We start from the raw sequence: 23,337 nt of genomic DNA, 5'->3' as shown, positions 1-23,337 counted from the left end.
TATAATAATGATTTTAATTCCCTTCTGCTTGCCAAAGCAACGCTCACTCACATGGCTCACTGTGACCGGGTCAGAGACATATTTCAATGGATGTATGAATTTGAAGCTTCCGCTTGACGTTTCCACTCACTACAAAATATGGTAATGAGGGGAAGCCCAGCGGCAGCAGTGAGAGTAGATTGAGAATGATTTTGGCCTACATCCTGCACATCGATTAAACATTTTATCTAAATACAGTTCCCAAAACTAGAATCTTATACACAGAGTGGACAACATTTTGTAGACTTTAGCCTTTGTCAAAGTTTGTAAAACAAAAGTGAATTGTTTAGGAGTGCAAAAGCAAATTGAGTGATTGCACATGTGCCCTTCAGAGTAGGCGTTCCAACTGAAATATGCAGATTTATGGTACAAAGGGACCATAGGATCTCGCAAACTCATGCTTGGCTCTGTCCACCTCCTTGCTTATGCTGCCCACTATGACTTCTGTTCTCAATGGAAATGAGACTGTATTCCATCTTGGTTTAGTTATAAAAATCTTTGATTGAGGCTACAAGTGAAGCGAACACACGTCGGGTACACAACTGAGCACATCCTTATCCAGATCCGAGGCGCATATTGAAGATATTGGAAGAACTGTATTTTTTTTCTACCAGTCAGATGAGTAGGGTAACTGTAACTAACACTTTTGTACATAGTGCTGGTCCGTAATATTGATCTTATTTTAGCGCCCCCAAAACATATTACAGTTGACCTGGAAGTATTATCAATACCATTGTAAAGCACAATTTCTCCCCTTTCAGCAAAATCAACGACGAGACCGTCAAGATGCCCGTCTCTGCACCATTGAAGAAAATTAGCTCCTTCGGGTATTTTTTAACATGGCAGGTGGAGAAGTGAAACCAACTGTGTGATCATGAAAGGTGTGGGGAAACTGCTTTTTTCACCCGATCTGTCCAACTGATCACCCCTAAAATGTAAATAACACTATAAAGAGATAGATATATATATATATATCTTGTGTGTCAATACATACCTATTTGAAGGTTTGTGTCGAATTTGAATTAGGGCGGTGCTAAAGTTCAGAAGCAAACAGCAGCTGTCACGGATTTAAAATCTTGATGGATTGCAGTGATGAAAGAGAGGGGCTAACCCTGGTGGAAAGAGGCTGTACGGCACAAAATGAGTTGCAAATGCGTGCAGTACGTTACATAGTGACACATCACGATGTAACGTACTGCATCAGAGGGGTCCGTTTTTTTTCATAATGTCTCAAATTAGGTTATTACCGTGTCAAGTCACGCAGAATCGAAAGTAAAACACCCCGGATTTTAATGCAACAGTCCCATTATTTTTCATTTCAGCCTCATTTGAATGCTGTAGTTGTGCAAATTTGTATGGAATGGGGTTAGTCACCGTTACTAGGGGGTAACTAGCACCCCCCAAGAACAACTGCAATGAAGGTCAAGCTAAGAACAATGAAAAAAAAAAGCTAAAGTTGACACTAGGTACAGTGGGGGAAAAAAAGTATTTAGTCAGCCACCAATTGTGCAAGTTCTCCCACTTAAAAAATATGAGAAAGGTATGTAATTTATCATAGGTACACTTCAACTATGACAGACAAAAATGAGGAAAAAAAATCCAGAAAATCACATTGTAGGTTAATGAATTTGCAAATTGTGATGAAAATAAGTATTTGGTCAATAACAAAAGTATCTCAATACTTTTATATACCCTTTATTGGCAATAACAGAGGTCAAACATTTTCTGTAAGTCTTCAAGGTTTCACACTGTTGCTGGTATTTTGGCCCATTCCTCCATGCAGATCTCCTCTAGAGCAGTGTTGTTTTGGGGCTGTTGCTGGGCAACACGGACTTTCAACTCCTTCCAAATATTTTCTATGGGGTTGAGATCTGGAGACTGTCTATGCCACTCCAGGACCTTGAAATGCTGCTTACGAAGCCACTCCTTCGTTGCCCGGGCGGTGTGTTTGGGATCATTGTCATGCTGAAAGACCCAGCCACGTTTCATTTTCAATGCCCTTGCTGATGGAAGGAGGTTCACACTCAAAATCTCACGATACATGGCCCCATTCATTCTTTCCTTTCCACGGATCAGTCGTCCTGGTCACTTTGCAGAAAAACAGCCCCAAAGTATGATGTTTCCACCCCCATGCTTCACAGTAGGTATGGTGTTCTTTGGATGAAACTCAGCATTCTTTGTCCTCCAAACAAGACGAGTTGTGTTTTTACCAAAGTTATATTTTGGTTTCATCTGACATTATCCCAATCTTCTTCTGGATCATCCAAATGCTCTCTAGCAAACTTCAGAAGGGCCTGGACATGTACTGGTTTAAGCAGGGGGACACGTCTGGCACTGCAGGATTTGAGTCCCTCTGCGGCGTAGTGTGTGTTACTAATGGTAGGCTTTGTTACTTTGGTCCCAGCTCTCTGCAGGTCATTCACTAGGTCCCCCTGTGTGGTTCTGAGATTTTTGCTCACCCGTCTTGTGATCATTTTGAACTCACAGGGTGAGATCTTGCGTGGAGCCCCAGATCGAGGGAGATTATCAGTGGTCTTGTATGTCTTCCATTTCCTAAAAATTGCTCCCACAGTTGATTTCTCCAAAACAAGCTGCTTACCTATTGCAGATTCAGTCTTCCCAGCCTGGTGCAGGTCTACAATTTTGTTTCTGGTGTCCTTTGACAGCTCTTTGGTCTTGGCCATAGTGGATTTTGGAATGTGACTGTTTGAGGTTGTGGACAGGTGTATTTTATACTCTCAACAAGTTCAAACAGGTGCCATTAATACAGGTAATGAGTGGAGGACAGAGGAGCCTCTTAATTAAAGAGGTCTCTTAATTACAGGTCTGTAGAGAGCCAGAAATCTTGCTTGTTTGTAGGTGACCAAATACTTATTTTCCACCATAATGTGCAAATAAATTCATTTAAATCCTACAATGTGATTTTCTGGATTTTTTTCTCATTTTGTCTGTCAGTTGTAGTGTACCTATGATGAAAATGACAAGCCTAGTCTTTTTAAGTGGGAGAACTTGCACAATTGGTGGCTGACTAAATACTTTTTTGCCCCACTGTATTTCATGAAAAGTTTAGAGCACAACTCATGAGCCCACCTCCTGCACTGCTCACACCTAATCCAGTCCCCACCTGGAACTAAACAGGGGAGAGATGCCAATTGAAAACCTCTTAAAAAATGGCAATGATTTTTTTTTACCAGGTATGAACAAGTTCTCATTAACCTCTTACACTTATGGTGGCGCTATTTCATTTTTGGAAGAAAAACGTTCCCGTTTTAAACAAGATATTTTGTCACAAAAAGATGCTCGACTATGCATATAATTGCTACTGTTTGAAAGAAAACACTCTGACGTGTCCAGAAATACAAATATCTTCTCTGTGCGTGCCCTTTAACGTGAGCTTCAGGCAAAACCAAGATGACTTGGCATCCAGGAAATGACAAGGATTTGAGGCTCTGTCTTTCATGATCTCCTTATATGGCTGTGAACGCAAGAGGAATGAGTCTGCCCTTTCTGTCGTTTCCCCAAGGTGTCTGCAGCATTGTGACGTATTTGTAGGCAGATCGTTGGAAGATTGACCATAAGAGACCACATTTACCACGTGTCCGCCCGGTGTCCTGCGCCGAAATTGGTGCGCAAAAGTCACCTGCCAGTATTTTTCCATGGGGCACAGAGAGAGAAGCAAGCTTCCACGAACTGCATGTCAATGAAGAGATATGTGAAAAAACACCTTGAGGATTGATTCCAAACAACGTTTGCCATGTTTCGGTCGATATTATGTAGTTAATCCGGAAAAAGTTTCACGTTGTAGGTGACTGCATTTTCGGTTCGTTTCGGTAGCCAGGCGCAATGTAGAAAACGGAACGATTTCTCCTACACACAGACGCTTTCAGGAAACACTGCGCATTTGGTATGTGGCTGGGAGTCTCCTCATTGAAAACATCCGAAGCTCTTCAAAGGTAAATGATTTTATTTATTTGGTTATCTGGCTTTTGTGAAAATGTTGCGTGCTACATGCTACACAAAATGCTATGCTAGCTTTGCATACTCTTACACAAATTAGTCAATTTCTATGGTTCAAAAGCATATTTTGAAAATCTGAGATGACAGTGTTGTTAAGAAAAGGCTAAGCTTGAGAGCAAACGCATTATTTTAATTTTATTTGCGATTTTCAGAAATCGTTAACGTTGCGTTATGCTAATGAGCCTGAGGCTTAGTCACAATCCCGGATCCGGGATGGGGAGTTTCAAGAGGTTAAGAACTGCGACTTGTCCAAGATTAAGAAAAGTGAAAAAGTTACACCTAAATGTATAGTCAATAACACAATAGAAAGATCTATGTACAGTGTGTGCAAATGTAGAAGAGTAGGGAGGTAAGGCAATAAAATGGGCTCTAGAGGCAAAATAATTACAATACAATTTAGCATTAACACTGAAGTGCAATTAAAGTAACTGGGGTGCAAAAGCGCCCCCAAAAAAAACAAATACACAATATGGGGATGAGGTTCTTGGATGGGCTATTTACAGGTACAGTGATCGGTAAGCTGCTCTGACAGCTCATGCTTAAAATTAGAGGGGGAGATATAAGACTCCAGCTTCAGTGATTTTTGCAATTCATTCCAGTTATTGGCAGCAGAGAACTGGAAGGAAAGGCAGCCAAAAAGGGTGGTGTTGGTTTTGGGGAAGACCAGTGAGGTATACCTGCTGGAACACGTGCTACAGGTGGGTGTTGCTATGGTGACCAGTGAGCTTAGGTAAGGTGGCGTTTTACCTAGCAAAGACTTATAGATGACCTGTAGCCAGTGGGTTTGGCGACATATCTAGCAAGGGCCAGCCAACGAGAGCAAACAGGTCACAGAGGTGGGTAGTATAGGGGACTTTGGTGAGAAAACAGATAGCAAACTGGATGTAGTCTATCACAGTGCCGAGTAGTGTTGGAGGCTATTTTATGTAGGATAGTCAGTTTTACGAGGGTGTGTTTGGCAGCATGAGTGAAGGAGGCTTTGTTGTGAAATATGAAGCCAATTATAGATTGGAGATGCTTAATGTGAGTCTGGAAGAAGAGTTTAACCAGACACTTAATATGTGGACATCTACAAATACCTAAGTCAGAACCATCCAGAGTAGTGATGCTAGGTCGGGCGGGCGCTGCCAACAATTGGTTGAAGAGAATGCATTTAGGTTTTACTAGCATTTAAAAGCAGTTGGAGGCCACGGAACAAGTAATGTATGGCATTGAAGCTGGTTGAGATTTGTTAACATTGTCCGAAGGGCCAGATGTATACAGAATGGTGTTGTCTGTGTAAAGGTGGCTCAGAGAATCACCAACAGCAAGAGAGATATCAATTGATATATACATTAAAGAGTCAGCCTGAGAATTAAACCGTGGCACCCCCATAGAGACTGCCAGAAGTCTGGACAACAGGCCGTCCGATTTGACACACTGAACTCCAGCTGAGAAGTTGTTAGTGAACCAGGTGAGGCAATCATTAGAGAAACCAAGGCTGTTGTGTCTGCCGATAAGAATGTGGGGATTGACAGAGTCGAAAGCCTTGACAAGGTCGATGACGGCAGATGCACAGTATTGTCTCATCAATGGGGGTTATGAGATCGTTTAGGAACTTGAGGGCGGATGAAGTGTACCCATGACCAGCTGGGAAGATTGCTTAGTGGAGAAGGTACGATTGGATTCAAAATGGTCGGTGATATTTTTGTTAGCTTGGCTAGGTCTTGAACAGTTTGGGTCTAGAGAGTGTCTCCCCCTTTCAAGAGGGGGATGACCGCAGCAGCTTTCCAATCTTTGGGGATCTCAGATGATACGAAAGAGGTTGAACAGGCTAGTAATAGGGGTAGCAACAATTTCAGCTGAATTTTAGGAAGACAGGGTCCAGATTGTTTAGCCCAGTTAATTTGTAGGGATCCAGATTTTGCAGCACTTTCAGAACATCAGCTGTCTGGATTTGGGTGATGGAGAAGCAGCGGGGGGCTTGGGCAAGTTTCTGCGGGGGTGCAGAGTTGTTGGCCAGGGTTGAGGTAGCCAGGTGGAAAGCATAGCCAGCCGTAGAGAAATGCTTACTGAAATTCTTGATTATAAAAATCAGTGGTGACAGTGTTTCCTAGCCTCAGTGCAGTGGGCAGATGGGAGGTGGTGCTATTATTCTCCATGGACTTTAGTGTCCCAAAGGTTTTTGGAATTAGTGCTACAGGATGCACATGTTTGAAAAAGCTAGCCTTTGCTTTCCTAACTGACTGAGTATATTGGTTCATGACTTCCCTGAAGTTGAATACCACAGGGGTTATTCGAGGCTAATGCAGTACACCACAGGATGTTTTTGTGCTGGTCAAGGACAGTCAAGTCTGGGATAAACCAAGGGCTATATCTGTTCTTAGTTCTACATTTTTTGAATGGGGCATGTTTATTTAAGATTTAACATTAACATTTAAGTCATTTGGCAGACGCTCTTATCCAGAGCGACTTACAAATTGGTGAATTCACCTTATGATGTTGAGGAAGGCACTTTTAAAGAGCAACCAGGCATCCCCTACTGACGGGATGAGGCCAATATCCTTCCAGGATACCCAGGCCAGGTCGATTAGAAAGGCCTGCTCGCAGAAGTGTTTTAGGGAACGTTTGACAGTGATGAGGGGTGGTCGTTTGATTGCAGACCCATTACAGAAGCAGGAAATGAGTCAGTGACCGCTTAGATCCTGGTTGAATACAGCAGAGGTGTATTTAGAGGGCAAGTTGATCAGGACGATATCTATGGAGGGTGCCCATGGTTACAGATTTGGGGTTGTACCTGGTAGGTTCCTTGATAATGTGAGCAAGATTTAGGGCATCTAGCTTAGATTGTAGGACGCCGGGGTGTTATGCATATCCCAGTTTAGGACACCTAACAGTAGGAGGCCAAAAGCTGGGGGCCAAAAGCAAGCGGCAACGGTGAGAGACTTGTTTCTGGAAAGACGGATTTTTATTTTTTTTTAAAGGTGGAAGCTCGAATTGTTTGGGCACAGACGTGGATATTATGACCGAACATCTCTGCAGTAGCCATCTATTTCACACAAATGGCTGGGTAAAAATAGCTAAAAGGCTATAAACTAACATTAACTGTAAAGCTATCAGTCACTCGTGGAAACACTTACAACGGCAATTAAGTTACGTTAACTTTAATGTATTTTACCTCAGACGACCTGTTAACTTCTTCGATATAGGGGGCGCTCTTAATTTTTGGATGAAAAAACATTCGTTTTAAACAAGATATTTTGCCACGAAAAGATGCGACTATGCTAATAATTGACAGCTTTGGAAAGAAAACACTGACGTTTCCAACACTGCAAAGATATTATCTGTGAGTGCCACAGAACTGATGCTACAGGCAAAACCAAGATGGAATTTCAAACAGGAAATGGCCCAGATTGAGGGCGCTTGTCTTCCAATGTCTCCTTATATGGCTGTGAATGCACCTACACTTTCCCCAAGGTGTCTGCAGCATTGTGACGTATTTGTAGGCATATCATTGGAAGATTGACCATAAGAGACATTTACCAGGTGCCCGTTTGGTGTCCTCCGTCAAAATTATTGCATAATCTCCAGCTGGGTCCATTTTACCATTTGCTTCAGAGGAGAAAGTCAACTGCCACGAATGATTTATCGCCAAATAGATGTGAAAAAACACCTTGAGGATTGATTCTAAACAACGTTTAAAATGTTTGTCGATATTATGGAGTTAAGTTCGGCGTTGTAATGACTGAATTTTCGGGGGGTTTTCTTAGCCAAACGTGATGAACAAAACGGAGCGATTTCTCCTATACAAATAATCTTTTTGGAAAAACTGAACATTTGCTATCTGAGTCTCATTGAAAACATCTGAAGTTCTTCAAAGGTAAATGACTTTATTTGAATGCTTTTCTTGTTTTTGTGAAAATGTTGCCTGCTGAATGCTAGGCTTAATGCTAGCTATCAATACTCTTACACATGCTTGTGTAAATATGGTTGAAAAGCATATTTGGAAAATCTGAGATGACAGTGCTAACAAAAGGCTAAGCTTGTGAGTGAATATATTTCTTTCATTTCATTTGCAATTTTCCATGAATAGATAACGTTGCGTTATGATTACGCTCCCGGATACAGGATTGCTCGCCGCAAGAAGTTAAGTTTGCTAGCTAGCACTCCTAGCAGCTCATGCTAACTAAAAATCAGCAAAAAGTCCTCACTGTGTAAATATTTGTATGAATATAACAAGATCCAGACAAACTGAACTAGTTCCACAGACATGTGACTAACCGAAGTGGAATGATGGGTCCCTAAACAAAGGCAGGTCAAAAATCTAAATTAAGACAGTATCTGGTGTGGCCACCAGCTGCATTAAGTACTGCCGTGCACCTGACATCCGTTTTCGTCGCTGGTCATTGCAGATCGCTGACATTCCTGTCATGCAGGAAAACACACAGAATGAGCAGTATGGCTGGCGGCATTGTCATCCTGGAGGGTCATGTCAGGAGCCCGCAGGAAGGGTACCATAAGAGGGAGAATGTCTTGCCTGTAAACGCACAGCGTTGAGATTGTCTGAAATGACAACAAGCTCAGTCCAATGACGATGTGACACACCGCCCCAGACCATGACGGACCCTCAACCTCGATAACACTCATTCCGTCTACGATAAACGCAAATCCAACCATCACCCCTGGTGAGACAAAACCACGACTTATTAGTGAAGAGCACTTTTTGCCAATCCCGTCTGGTCCAGCGACAGTGGGTTTGTGCCCATAGGCAACATTGTTGCCGGTGATGTCTGGTGAGGACCTGCCTTACAACAGGCCTACAAGCCCTCAGTCCAGCCTCAGCCTATTGCAGACAGTCTGAGCACTGATGGCGGGATTGTGCGTTCCTGGTGTAACTTTACACATTCTACAGTCACAAGACGACTTCAGATGGGCCTATGGCATGTCATCTACCGTTTAGATGGGTTAAATGAAAACTGAAATCCTGGACAAGTAAACAGACTAACCTACTATTTTTGGGCAAATTCCTGATGATACCAGTCCCTTGCAAATTGCATCACTGTGTTGAGAGAAAATGTCAGTTTTTGATAAATTGAACGAATAGCCAACATGAATCTACTTTCACAGTGAATGTTTTTGCTTATACATTTTGTAGGAATGAATTGATCACCAAATGCATCATTATAACAATATTGCACCCATTTAAATGCAACCCTTGCTGTTAATACAGTGCACTTGTAAAGTTCAGACCCCTTGACTTTTTCCACATGGTTACAGCCTCATTCTGAAATTGAATTAAATGCCCCCCCCCCCCCCCAAAATCGACACACAATACCCCATAATGACAAAGCGAAATCAGGTTTAGAAATTACATTTACACAAGCATTCAGACTCTTTGCCATGTGACTCAAATCAAATTGTATTTTATTTTAACAAACAACGAACGCACTTAAGAAAAACATGTGTTAAAAAAATACAGTTAAAGAGCAGCAGTAAAATAATGTAGCAAGGCTATATACAGGGGGTACCAGTACAGAGACAATGTGCAGAGGCACCGGTTAGTTTAGGTAATATGTACAAGGTAAACACTCGAAATTGAGCTCAGGTGCATCCTGTTCCCATTGATCATCCTTGATAAGTTTCTACAACTTTGAGTCCACCTGAGTTCAATTCAATTGATTGGACATTTGGAAAAGCACACACCTAAATAAAAACAAGGTCCCACAGTTGACAGTGCATGTCAGAGTAAAAACCAAGCCATGAGATCGAAAGCAATGTCTGTAGAGCTCTGAGGCAGGATTGTGTCAAGGCACAGATCTGGGGAAGGGGACCAAAACATTTCTGCTGTATTGAAGGTCCCCAAAAACAGTGGCATCCATCATTCATAAAATGGAAGAAGTTTGGGAAGACCAAGACTGCCCGGCCTGGTCACCTAGGCCAAACTGAGCAATTAGGGGAGAAGGGAATTGGTCAGGGAGGTGACAAAATATCTGATCGTCACTGACAGAGCTCCTTTGTGGAGATGGGAGACTCTTCCAGAAGGACCACAATCTCTGTAGCACTCCATAAAAATCAGGCCTTTATGGTAGACAGACGGAAGCCACCCAGTAAAACGCACATGACAGGTAGTTTAGGTGCCTTTTGGCAAACTCTAAAGGAGAAACAAGATTCTCTGGTCTGATGAAATCAAGATTGAACTCGTTGGCCTGAATGCCAAGTGTCACATGTGGAGGAAACCTGGCACCATCCCTACGGTGAAGCATGGTGGTGGCAGCATCATGCTGTGGGGATGTTTTTCAGCAGCAGGGACTGGGAGACTCGTCAGGATCGACGGAGAGAGGAACTGAGAAAAGCCAGAGCCCGGACATGAACCCGACCGAACATCTCTGGAGAGACCTGAAAATAGCTGTGCAGCGACACTCCCCATCCAACCTGACAGAGCTTGAGAGGATCTGCAGAGAAGAAATGGGAGAAAGTCCCCAAATACAGGTGTGCAAAGCTTGTAGTGTCATGCCCATGAAGACTCGATGCGGTCATCACTGCCAAAGGTGCTTCAACAAAGTTCTGAGTAAAGGGTCTGAATTCTTCGTGTAAATGATTTTTTTCCCCCTTAAATTTGCAACAATCTCTAAAAACCTGTTTTTGCTTTGTCATGAGGTAGTGTATAGATTGAGGGGGGAGGGGCGAGCAAATTATTCCATTTTAGAAAAGGGCTATAAATGTAACAAAATGTAGAAGGGGTCTGAATACTCCAAAAGCACTGTATAAATCACAATGCAGCATACAACTGAGATACACGTTTGGAACAAGTTCACTTTCTCATCCATAGCCTAAAAAACACATATCAAGTGCAAGTTAGCAGTTAAGCTCACATCTGAAGGCATTTAGGACGTCTTCTACTGCGGATCATTAAAATATCCTAATGATTATGGTCACAAATATTATAGCGACACGACACCAAAGGTGGTTTGGTATGGTTTAGAAATGTGTGAACCAAGCTTGAGTTAAACTGGACAAAAACCAAGGATTCCATCATAACTGTAATTTAGATAGATGTTTTATTTTCATGAATTAAAATGTATCCCATGAGAAAAATACTTTGGAATAACAGACATTTTGGGGCAATAAATACATAACCAGTCTAGTAACACTAGTCCCTTGCGAATAGAGCTAAAGCCTTAACTCCTGCAGAAAATGATACAAATGCACACGTCTGTACTTCTTGAGAATGCAATGCTCAGTTATATAAAATATGTAGAGGTGCTGTCTTCATCATAAAAGCTGATACATTTTGTGGTTGCAATACTATTGCATTTTCTCCCCAGTCCATAAACGTCATTGTTCCACAAAAGATGAGAACTTTACCGATGTAAACTAGATAGAATACGTCAATCTATTACATTATACTGTTGAAGAGTTTAAAAAAAAAACTTGCTTCAAGGGCAACATGACAAAGGAGAAGCTACATGTATCTAATTATAGACAAGTTGACTAACAAAGCCAGAAATAAGCAGAAACATAACTACAATCAGGCAAAACAAACTACATTAAAAAAAAAATTTGTTATGCAGTCTGTCTGTGCGGGCCTCAGATTTTCACAAATAGTCTGGTTGTGGATGGTTAGCCATTGCGGGCAGGTGCACAAACACCTGACATTTGTAAACAAATCTGTGCGCACAGAATGACAGAAATAAGCTTTTTGTCTATCCAGAATTGTTCCATACTGTGATGTTTTATTTCAGCTCCTGAACAAACAAAAAATATAAAATGGGACCAATGGGACCAAATGTTGCATTTATAATTTTGTTCAGTATAGATCATTTGTAGTCTGCAACATGGGAGTGATTGCTTCCTTTCAAGAGCACAAAACATCTACATCTGTGACCCGTTTCAGGTTAACTAGGAGTATAATAGCTAACGAGTTGAGAAAACACCGGTCTCCGGATTACATCTGCAAACTAAGGGCAACCATGGCATCCGACCGGAGACGCATCCATCCGATGTATACAGGTAAGACATTCAGATATTACACGTTTCTAATTGACAGAATGTGGTTTATGCTATTAGCTAGTTAACGTTAGCTGGCTGGCTTGTTGACATTACGTGTACGATCTAATTATTCAATTCTCAGCCATTTGCTTGGCTAGTTCTAGCCGAATGTTAACATTGATCCTGGTAGGTTAGCTACCTGCAGATTCATGCAGTGTAGTAATGAGTTGGGATTATGGGTAATTGTTTAGCTAGCTACATATCTTAAAAAGACTCCATTATGAAAGTAACAATTTCGGGTGCATTTGTAAATTCAGTCTGGCCATCTACTCCGATTTCATAGCACTCGTCAGTGTGCCAGAGCGCAGAATAACTGATGAATTTATGAACGCTCAACACCGGTTGAATACGGCTGGTGTCAGTAAACATCGGCAAAAATAATAATAATTGTTGCCAGCAGCAGTTAGTCACCAACGCTCTGGATAACATGAAAACAGCCTAACCAGCTCTGCTAGGCGAGTAAAATTGTCAGAGTAGGGTGTTCTCTCATGTGTCTGGAAGTAGCTAGCCAGTGAACAATGGTCAAGCACCCAAGCTGTGAGACCGATCGGAGCAACCCTACTGGTCAGCCAGAGCTTCCAGTAAGCCGCTCCGAGAACGAAAATGCTCTGAATTTACAAAATTACAACCTGACAGCACAGTTAGTTACCAACACTCTGGATAACATGAAAACAGCCTAACCAGAACTGGTGGGGCAAGTAATGTTCAGTGAGCTGTTCTCATTTGTCTGGAAGTAGCTAGCCAGTTAGCTTGACTGCTGTTAGTGCAGAACGTTTGGATCAACCCTTAACTAGATGGGTGGGGCTAAAGCATAAGAGGGTGTGAACAATACTGAATGGAAGTAGACAAAGGGCTCTCCAGTAGTAGTAGTACCAAAATATTCAAAGGCTATTTTCTCAAGTGAGTTTACAAGTTTATCAACTTTTCAAAGCAGAATAACTTTCCCATTGTTGCTCCAATGTAGTGCATGATACCATTTTTGGAGCTCCAAGTTTACTTTTATCCAATGTTAAAAAAGGTTGCTACATAAGACCATTTTGAGCCAGTCAGTCACATTAGACATCTTTGAAAAAAGTTGGGTAGAGCTTTTTTTTCCCTCTCAAAAAGCAGCAGTATTTTGGGACTAGTTTGAATAAGCTTAGTTAGTGAGGATCTTAAGGCCAAGAAATAAATCAACCTCCTGAGGTTGAAGAGGCACTGTAGCAGTGTGGTTGTACTACACGCCCCTATCCACAACACTGGGTGGACCATTTCAGATTGTCAGTGATGTTTACGCCGTGGGAACTTTAAGAGCTTCACCTTCTCTACTGCAATCCCGTCAGTGTATAGGGGCTTGCTCCCTCTTCAGGCTCCTGAAGTCCACGATCAGCTCCTTTGTTTTGTTGACATTGAGGGAGAGGTTATTTATTCTCCTGGCACCATTCTGTAAAGGCCCTCACCTCCTCCCTTTAGGCCATCTAGTCATTGTTGTAGTCAGGCCTACTACTGTTGTGTCATCCCCAAACTTAAATTGAGTTGGAGGCATGCGTGACCACACAGTCATGGGTGAACATGGAGTACAGAAGGGGGCTGAGCAAACACCCTTATGGGGCCCCTGTGTTGAGGATCAGCAGGGCAGAGGTTGTGTGCAGTGCGATGGCATCCTTTTTGGATCTATTTGGGCGGTACGCAAATTGAAGTGGGACTCGGGTGTCAGGTAAGGTGGAGGTGATATGATCCTTGACTAATCTCAAAGCATTTCATGATGACAGAAGTGAGTTCTACAAGGCGATAGTCATTTAGTTCAGTTACCTTTGCTTTATTGGGTACAGGAACAATGGTGGACATATTGAAGCAAGAGGGAGAGCAGACTGGTCTGCGCATGTTCTTAGGATGTGGCTAGGGATGCCATCTGGGCTGGCAGCCTTGTGAGGGTTAACACGCTTAAATGTCTTACTCACGTCGACCACGGAGAAAAGCCCACAGACCTTGGGATCAAGGCGCGGTGGCGGCACTTTCTTCGCCCGCGTTGAGGATTTATAGCTTGTCCAGGAGCAAGACTGTCCACCACGTGATTGTTTTTCCCTTTGTAATCCCACGACTGTCTGTAGACCCTGCCACATATATCATGTTTGAGGCATTGAATTGCAACTCCACTTTCTCTGTAGTGACATTGATTACTTTACGCAGGGAACTACACAGTTTGTATTTTGACCATATTCCAAATCACCTTGCAGTGGTACATTTTTTGAATATATATTTAACCTTTAATGTGGTGGTTTGCGCTTTAAGTTGAGCAAACGGTCATCTATCCACAGATTTTGGTTTGGGTAGGTTTTAGTCAGTGTGAACAACATCCCCTATACGCTTCCTGATGAACTCAGTCATCGTGTATACGTCAACGTTATTCTCCGAGGCTAACTGGAACATATCCCAGTCCGAGTGATCAAAACAATCTTGAAGCATGGATTCCGATTGGTCAGACCAGCATTGAAAATACCTTAGCATGGCTACTTCTTTTTGAGTTTGAGCCTATAGGAAGGAAGGAGCCAAATGGAGTCATGATCTGATTTGCCCAAAGGGAGTGGAGGAGAGGGCCTTGTAGCCATGCCAGAAGGGAGAGTAACAATGGATTTGAGTTGAAGCGTGAGTACTACAGGCAAATGTGTTGATAGAACTTCATTGGCATTTTCCTCAAATTTGCATTGTTAAAATCCCCAGCTACAATAAATGCAGCATCAGGATACAGTTGGGCAAAAAGTATTTAGTCAGTTATTTGGTCACCTACAAACAAGCAAGATTTCTGGCTCTCTACAGACCTGTAATTAAGAGACCTCTTTAATTAAGAGTCTCCTCTGTCCTACACTCGTTACCTGTATTAAATGCCACCTGTTTGAACTTATGAGTATAAAAGACCTGTCCACAACCTCAGTCACATTCCAAAATCCACTACGGCCAAGACCAAAAGGCTGTCAAAGGACACCAGAAGAAAGAAAAAATCTAGACCTGCACCAGGCTGGGAAGACGGAATCTGCAATAGGTAAGCAGCTTGGTTTGAAGAAATCAACTGTGGGAACAATTATTAGGAAATGGAAGACATACAAGACCACTGATAATCTCCCTCGATCTGGGGCTCCAAGCAAGATCTCACCCCATGGGGTCAAAATGATCACAAAAACAGTGAGCAAAAATCCCAGAACCACACAGGGGGACCTAGTGAATGACCTGCAGAGAGCTGGGACCAAAGTAACAAACACACAACACCGCCAGGGACTCAAATCCTGCAGTGCCAGAAGTGTCCCCCTGCTTAAGCCAGTACATGTCCAGGCCTGTCTAAAGTTTGCTAGAGAGCATTTGGATGATCCAGAAGAAGATTGGGATAATGTCATATGGTCAGATGAAACCAAAATATAACTTTTTGTTAAAAACTCAACTCGTTGTGTTTGGAGGACAAAGAATGCTGAGTTGCATCCAAAGAACACCATACCTACTGTGAAGCATGGGGGTGGAAACATCATGCTTTGGGGCGTTTTTTCTGCAAAGGGACCAGGACGACTGATCCGTGTAAAGGAAAGAATGAATGGGGCCATGTATCATGAGATTGAGTGTGAACCTCCTTCCATCATTAAGGGCATTGAAGATGAAACATGGCTGGGTCTTTCAGCATGACAATGATCCCAAACACACCGCCCAGGCAATGAAGGAGCGTCTTCGTAAGAAGCACTTCAAGGTCCTGGAGTGGCCAAGCCAGTCTCCAGATCTCAACCCCATACAGAATCTTTGGAGGGAGTTGAAAGTCCGTGTTTCCCAGCAACAGCCCCAAAACATCACTGCTCTAGAGGAGATATGCATGGAGGTATGGGCCAAAATACCAGCAACAGTGTGTGAAAACCTTGTGAAGACTTACAGAAAATGTTTGACCTCTGTCATTACCAACAAAGAGTATATAACAAAGTATTGAGATAAATAAGTATTTGGTCAATAACAAAAGTTTTCCACCATAATTTGCAAATAAATTCATTAAAAATCCTACAATGTGATTTTAAGGATATTTTCTCATTTTGTCCAACATAGTTGCAGTGCACCTATGATGAAAATTACAGGCCTCATCTTTTTAAGTGGGAGAACTTGCACAATTGGTGGCTGACTAAATACCTTTTTGCCCCACTGTATGTGGTTTCCAGTTTGTACAAAGTCCAGTGTAGTACCTTGAGGACCGTAGTGGTTTCAGCTTGGGGGAAATATACCTGGCTGTGACTATAACAAAATAATAATCTTGGGAGATAATACGTCGATATTCTAGGTAAGGTAAACAAATGGAATTGAGTTCCAAAACATCACAATCACACAATGAGTAGTTAATCATGAAACATACACCACTGCCTTTCTTCCCAGAGAATTCTTTATTCCTGTCTGCACAATGTACTGAACCCAGCTGGCTGTATGGATGGTGAAAGTATATCCAGATAGAGCCATCATTCTGTGAAACAGTATGTTACAGTCCCTGATGTCTCTCTGGAAGGAGATCCTTGCCCTGTGCTCATCTACTTCATTGTCCAGGGACTGAACATTAGCAAGTAATATACTCTGAATTGAAGTCCACTACAAAGACAAAAATAAATTTAACTGCAAAATTGCTTAGGAGCTAGAAGCACAGCTTCCATGTCTGTCAGCGTCATCTTGAGGGAATGTCTGCATGGTCAATGCAGCACAAGCAACAATGATGACAACTATGCCGTTTTCACATTGCTTCTTAATATAAACCCACTAGCATTTTATAATTACACTATTAGTTTGTTTCTTACTTCTGCAAACTAGCTCGTCTTTTCTTAGCAAGTTGGGCCTAAATTGTGTTAGCGGCTAATGCTCGTCACTAGTTAGCCAACTAATAAATGTATAGAGTCTGTGCAAAAGTAATTAGCTATACAGCCTGATAATACCTAAATCGAACACCATACCTACTGTGAAGACCTAAATCAGAATGTTGTTTGTGCTTCTAAATCAAAGAGCAATACGCAAAGCATGAATGTTCGCAACATGAATACAATTTCTGCTACTTGAAGTAGCAAAGAGAAAACAAAATATAGCCAAAGATAACAAGGTCCCCTAAGAAACAATTATCCACACTTTGGTTCCTACACAGTCACAATAACTCCTCCCTGGCCTTTCTTCGTTGTCATGTCAAACACAATTCAAAGTGCCCACTATGATATTTTAACTATAGAATTAGAATATTGATTCCATTTCCATGACTCCAACAGTACACCCAAGTGTGGGAATAATAATGCATTTGATTTTTTGAAGTGGTTTCTTGCATCAAACATTTTCAGCCACCTCCTTTTCTGAAGGACAAGTGGATAAACAGGTTAATGTCAAGCCCTGCATGTTTTTGTTTTTTTATAGACTCATGGAATGTAGGCCTGCATTGAACACCACATAATGGCTGCTACTGTAGGCTGAATGATAGCTACATGTTAAAATGTTATGGGATGCATTTTCTCCATTGTTTGATGGTAGGCCTCCATTATGATCAAATAGCCACAGTAGCCTACTTGATCACTGTCTGAAACTTAAAGAGTACAGCCTGTACATCCACATCGATGTAACAGTACATCCACATCGATGGTACAGTAGTGGAGAGGGTAGTAAGTTTTAAGTTCCTCGGCATACACATCACAGACAAACTGAATTGGTCCACTCACACAGACAGCATCGTGAAGAAGGCGCAGCAGCGCCTCTTCAACCTCAGGAGGCTGAAGAAATTCAGCTTGTCACCAAAAGCACTCAAACTTCTACAGATGCACAATCGAGAGCATCCTGGCGGGCTGTATCACCGCCTGGTAAGGCAACTGCTCCGCCCACAACCGTAAGGCTCTTCAGAGGGTAGTGAGGTCTGCACAACGCATCACCGGGGGCAAACTACCTGCACTCCAGGACACCTACACCACCCGATGTCACAGGAAGGCCATAAAGATCATCAAGGACAACAACCACCCGAGCCACTGCCTGTTCACCCCGCTATCATCCAGAAGGCGAGGTCAGTACAGGTGCATCAAAGCTGGGACCGAGAGACTGAAAAACAGCTTCTATCTCAAGGCCATCAGACTGTTAAACAGCAACCACTAACACTGACTCAACTCCAGCCACTTTAATAATGGGAATTGATGGGAAATTATGTAAAATATATCACTAGCAAAGTTGTATTAATGATGATATTTTATGTCTTATGTCTTGTACAGTAGAGCTCCCACTGCGCTGCTCAGTTAAAAAGCAATCTCAACAGCTATCAATCTCAATTCATCAGCTTTTATCTGAAGGTATCAGTGGTGACTGTGTGAACCAAGTTTGGTTTGCCCATTTAGATAAATGATTTGTCCAGATAAAAGCATGGGAACTAAGTCTACAGTGTGTAAAATGAAACCAGAGAATTCTCTTGTCGTGTAAGTTTCGGAGGTGGGGAGGCAGAGCTAGGGTTTCCAAGGTAAAGCAATAACCACTTAACAGGTGGAAAGAATAGGTCCCCTTGCACGTATTTTATGAATGTTTAAAGTCCTTCTAGACCAATATTTAATTCAACTCTTGAAACTAAGCTAATAGTCCTAAGGGCTGGTTTATTTGAAGCCAGTGTTGCACTGTCATTTTAGACAATCTAAAGAGAAGAGTATTACTTTATTGATCCCAAATGTGTTAAATTATTTTATCTCCAACACCTAATTAAAGAGATGAATGCACCTGTACCATGGTAGCCATACTTAAAATGGGTAAGAATTATTGTCCACAACTCTGAAAAAGTAATCTTCCATTCATTACTCAATGGTTATGACAGCAAAGTAAACAATTCAGCTGCAGATTAATAAAAAAATTAATTAAAAAATAACTTGCCTGGGAACCAAAAAAAGTGACTTCGGATATTTAAAAAAAAAGTTCCCTCACAGGTACTCAACAAGCCATAATGTTGAATACAGGTGTACTTTCCTGTGGATAGAGTCTCACATTCCTACCGTCAGAATGACCAACAGCGGTAACAACCGGTAGAACATGTTTAAATGTAATTTTAACCAACATGCTGGCTTGATTTTATGTATTAGGATCCCCATTAGCGACAGTTAATCTTACTGGGGTCCGACAACGGAAGACAGTACAGGCAAAAAGGTAGAGGAAACTTTTCTGATCCAAAATAAATTTTTGCCCGAGGTAGAATTCAATGCAATTCAACGTCGGGTTTCCAGGCAATCGAAAACCCCACGGAGAGAAGGGTTTTCAGCGCCCAAAATTGGCTTCGTGTGAACTACACTTCCTACACAGCTTTATTTTTTAGTTTACACAAATGTGTTCTAATCAAGCCTGACAGCTAACGTTAATTAGCCCAGGTAGCAGCCTTCATATTCCCTCAGTATTCTGTAAACGAGTGTTGTAACATTGACAAAAGTCCATGTGGGAAAACTAACCCTATAAAAGAAAAAAAGCTATTTATTACTAATATGAAAAGGTCATTATGCTACCAAAAAAACGTAGTTGTAGTTTAGTAATAGTTTTACATTAGTTATAATCAAGTTTGTCTTTCCAATACAATATACCGATTGAAACGTAATCTAAGACCAGAAGGGGAGTTTTGATCGACAGAATGAGCACTCACCTGTTGCATGAAGGAAGAGAAACACCGATACCAAGCCGCTGACAAACATATCGGCTCTCGACAAATGAAGCCTTATTTGTTTTCAAAACTGGTGAAGTGTCCAATTTCGACAGTCACTTTCAAATCAAAACGTTTCGATTAATCCAAAATTCTAAGTATGGTTAAGTAATTGTTGAAACTGTGGCCCACTCTGATTGAAATATAATTTCGAAGAACAAAGAACCGACGCCCTACCGAATGCACCTGTGGAACAGTATGACGATTCTTCTTTTAACTGCACCTGTAGAAAGGAATGATTCTTCTTCTTTTAACTTTTGTTGCAGACTACACCTATTGGTGTATTGCTGCCACCTATTGTACGGGGTATTGAAACAAAAAAAATATTCCATTGCGGGACATAATACAAAATACAAAAATAATCCACTTCTTCAGTGATAATAAGGCTCAGGGGCCTGTGTGGACTGAAACATTCAACAGGATTCCTTATTTAGCCTCTGCTGTAAATTCCCTGACTCCCAAAAAACGTTCAGCAACACTCACAATGATGCCTTTTTTTTCTCAGATATCTTCTTTGTTTGTGCTGTGCAGTTTATAACCAATGCAATAAACAAGTCCACGTGTTTTAACATGCAACATGTCAGGATCCATTTGGTGAGCAACATTTACTGATTGATGTCTCTAATCTAATACCATGGTTTCTTCAAAATTACTCCCTTCTTCGACTCTTCTCACCGCCTCTGGATAGGAAACATGCTGGACAGCCCTTATTCTTGACACCTCGGTCTCCTTCACCTCCTTCAACAGGGCACTTCATGAATTCTGGTTCATGTTCGCCACCATAATTGCAGCATGTCTACATACACTTGACACATGTCCCAATAGTTTACATTATCATACTGCAAGGGTTTGGGCACAAAGGCTCTTACAGGATATCTCACATCACCCAAATGTACGTATGACGGGAGAGACTTCTTCAAATAAGAAAATAAAGGATGACCATACGGGTCACCTGTAACGGATGTGAAACGGCTAGCTAGTCAGCGGTGGTGCGCGCTAAATAACGTTTCAATCGGTAACGTTACTTGCTCTGAGACCTTGAAGTAGTGGTTCCCCTTGCTCTGCAAGGGCCGAGGCTTTTGTGGAGTGATGGGCAAAGATGCTTCGTGGGTGACTGTTGTTGATGTGTCCAGAGGGTCCCTGGTTCGCGCCCGGGTATGGGCGAGGGGACCGTCTAAACTCATACTGTTACACACTGCCTCTCCTTCTTCAGTTTTATCCTCTGCACTCACTTCTAGCTCCACTCCAGAGATAAATAACCCCCTTGATAAGCGTCCTGCTTTGCAGATCCACATACGACAAATTCCAATCCGATTTCTTTTTCAGGTGCACAGGCTCTCACAGAATAGCAAATAAAACTTAACCCAAAGATGATGGATATACTGACAAGATTACATGTCTCTCCGCCCTAACAATGGGAGTCGTTGTCCACAAAGCCGCACAGTGGGCTCCCACCTATAGCTCCCACCTATCCTTTCTTTGGATTGGAGGATACATCTCATTATTGTAATCCTTTTTAAAATATTGACATCAACTGCCTGTATTCAATGGATAGAGATACTATACTACTAACCTCATGCCATGAATATGCATAACCATCTCGAGACAACTCCGATATAAAGTGTTTTTTCTCAAAGTTGCTGGGATGTCACATGTCCTACTTATATCAGTAAACTCCTAACAATTTAAGCATAACGAAACTTCTATTTGATAAAACAAACCTCACGTAGCAAATAAGTTATTCATTTTTTTGTTGTTGACCAAATTCGCCACCCTCTCATTGACCTCCATACAAACACTCCTTGCTTGGGGGGCAAAATAGCGGAAAAATGCCACCTGCTGAATTTTCTGCCAATATGGGACTCTTTCTTCCTTGCCTGACCTGACTTTATCAGGAAGAAACTGTCAAAGCTCAACGAGACAGACAGAGTATTTTCAATCTCGCCATTGCTACTGGGTCTACGTCTCACCAAACGACAAGCGTCACAAACACTGTGACGTATGTCCATGTGGTGGTTTGATTAATCCCGCCCGGGCGCCCGTGGAGACTTGTTTCGCATTGGCTGAAAGTTGATTGCATTCGATGTTGACCTGGGACGCCTCCCGGTCGTGAGCCAGGTGCACCGTTCAAAGCCCACGGGGAGTCTGCTCAAAACAAAAGTGACGCAATTAAGCAAGTGTAGTAATCACTAGGATTCTGTTTCCCATGCAAAAGGGATTGCTTTTGATAAAAACGCTTTATCTGCCCTTCCCAATGAAAACTAATTAGACAATTCTAACATTTATTTTATGAAAAATAGATGTATGTTTCAGGACGATGCATCATGCTGCCTTGATATATGACCGAGTGGTGCAGATTACTGTTCGATTTGAGAAGGGCGTGCATCCCTCCCTGCTTTCGCCCAATGATGTTACATCATGCCTGGTGGCATAATCAAAGCATAATCAAATCCGCCCAGCATAAAGCCGTCTATTTGAAAAAGCAGTTGAACTTGTTTAGAGTATTTACAGTATATTCTTTATACATACAGTCTTTGAAGTATAGCCTTTGTGGTATAAAAAAAAAATAAACAAAGAGTTGAATTGTGCAATAATTTAATTGTGTTTTTATTCTACCTTGTGTTATTTTTAGTATTACATATATTGGTTACTGCATTGTTGGGTTTAAAGCTAGCAAGAAAGGCATTTCACTGTACTTGTACACGTGACATTAAAAGTTGAAACTTACAATCATTGGTGTCTACGCAATCAGCCCAGTCGGTAATTCACTTGTCTTCATCCTCCTATCAGGCTGCAAAGGGGTCGGTTTCCTCAACTCAATTTAATGAAAAGGTCAAGCAGTCGAGCAGTGAATTTCAAACACAGATTCAACCGCAAAGACCAGGGACATTTTCCAATGTCTCGCAAAGAAGGGCACCTATTGGTAGAAAAAAGCAGACATTGAAAATCCCTTTGAGGATGGTGAAATTATGAATTGCACCGAGTCACTACAAAGTTACAGGCATCCTTCCTAAATCAGTTGCCGGTGAAGAAGGAAACCGCTCAGGGATTTCACCATGAGGCCAAAGGTGACTTTAAAAACAGTTACAGAGTTTAATGGCTGTGATAGGAGAAAACTGAGTTTAGAGATTGTTTTAATACTCATATGTACAGGGTTTCAGGTGTGATTAAAGGGTACAGTGAAAATCTACAACTTGCACGACTTAAGTGAAATAAAATAATGAAAATGGTCATTTAAAAAAAGGTAACGTTCATAGGAGGAGTAGCCTGGGGTTGTTGAAGTCACTGTCGTGCCTTCTTCCCCATGGTGTCCGTGTAGTTATACCATTTCAGCTTCTCTGAGATGCATACGCAGAGGAATTTGAATATACTGACCGTCTCCACGGCATCCCCGTTGATAAGGATGGGGGCGTGTCCAGCCTGGTTCCTCCTGAAGTCCACAATCATCTTTGTTTTTCTAACGTTGAGGGAGAGGTTGTTTACCTGGCACCACGCCATCCGAGTAATAGCAAACTCTGACTGTGAACCCACTCTCAGCATGGAATGGGATATGAAAAAACAAACATTTCCAATTCACAAGT

At 41.9% G+C, this 23,337-nt stretch overlaps 1 protein-coding gene across 1 annotated transcript in view; it reads right to left on the bottom strand.

Annotated features, from left to right (window-relative positions):
• The window catches only part of LOC135550174 (junctional adhesion molecule A-like), a 47,722-nt gene extending 27,738 nt beyond the window's left edge, over positions 1-19,984 (bottom strand). Inside the window, exon 1 of the mRNA XM_064980743.1 lies at positions 19,700-19,984. Within this exon, the coding sequence (XP_064836815.1) occupies positions 19,700-19,748 (49 nt within the window). The 5' untranslated portion in view covers positions 19,749-19,984. The remainder of the gene's footprint in view (positions 1-19,699) is intronic.
• Positions 19,985-23,337: the final 3,353 nt, after the last annotated feature.

This window comes from Oncorhynchus masou, chromosome 12 (assembly GCF_036934945.1).
Source record: "Oncorhynchus masou masou isolate Uvic2021 chromosome 12, UVic_Omas_1.1, whole genome shotgun sequence".
In the NCBI taxonomy this organism is placed as follows: Eukaryota; Metazoa; Chordata; class Actinopteri; order Salmoniformes; family Salmonidae; genus Oncorhynchus; species Oncorhynchus masou.
Note: the sequence above shows the minus strand (reverse complement) of the source record. Positions and strands in the feature narration are given on the sequence as shown.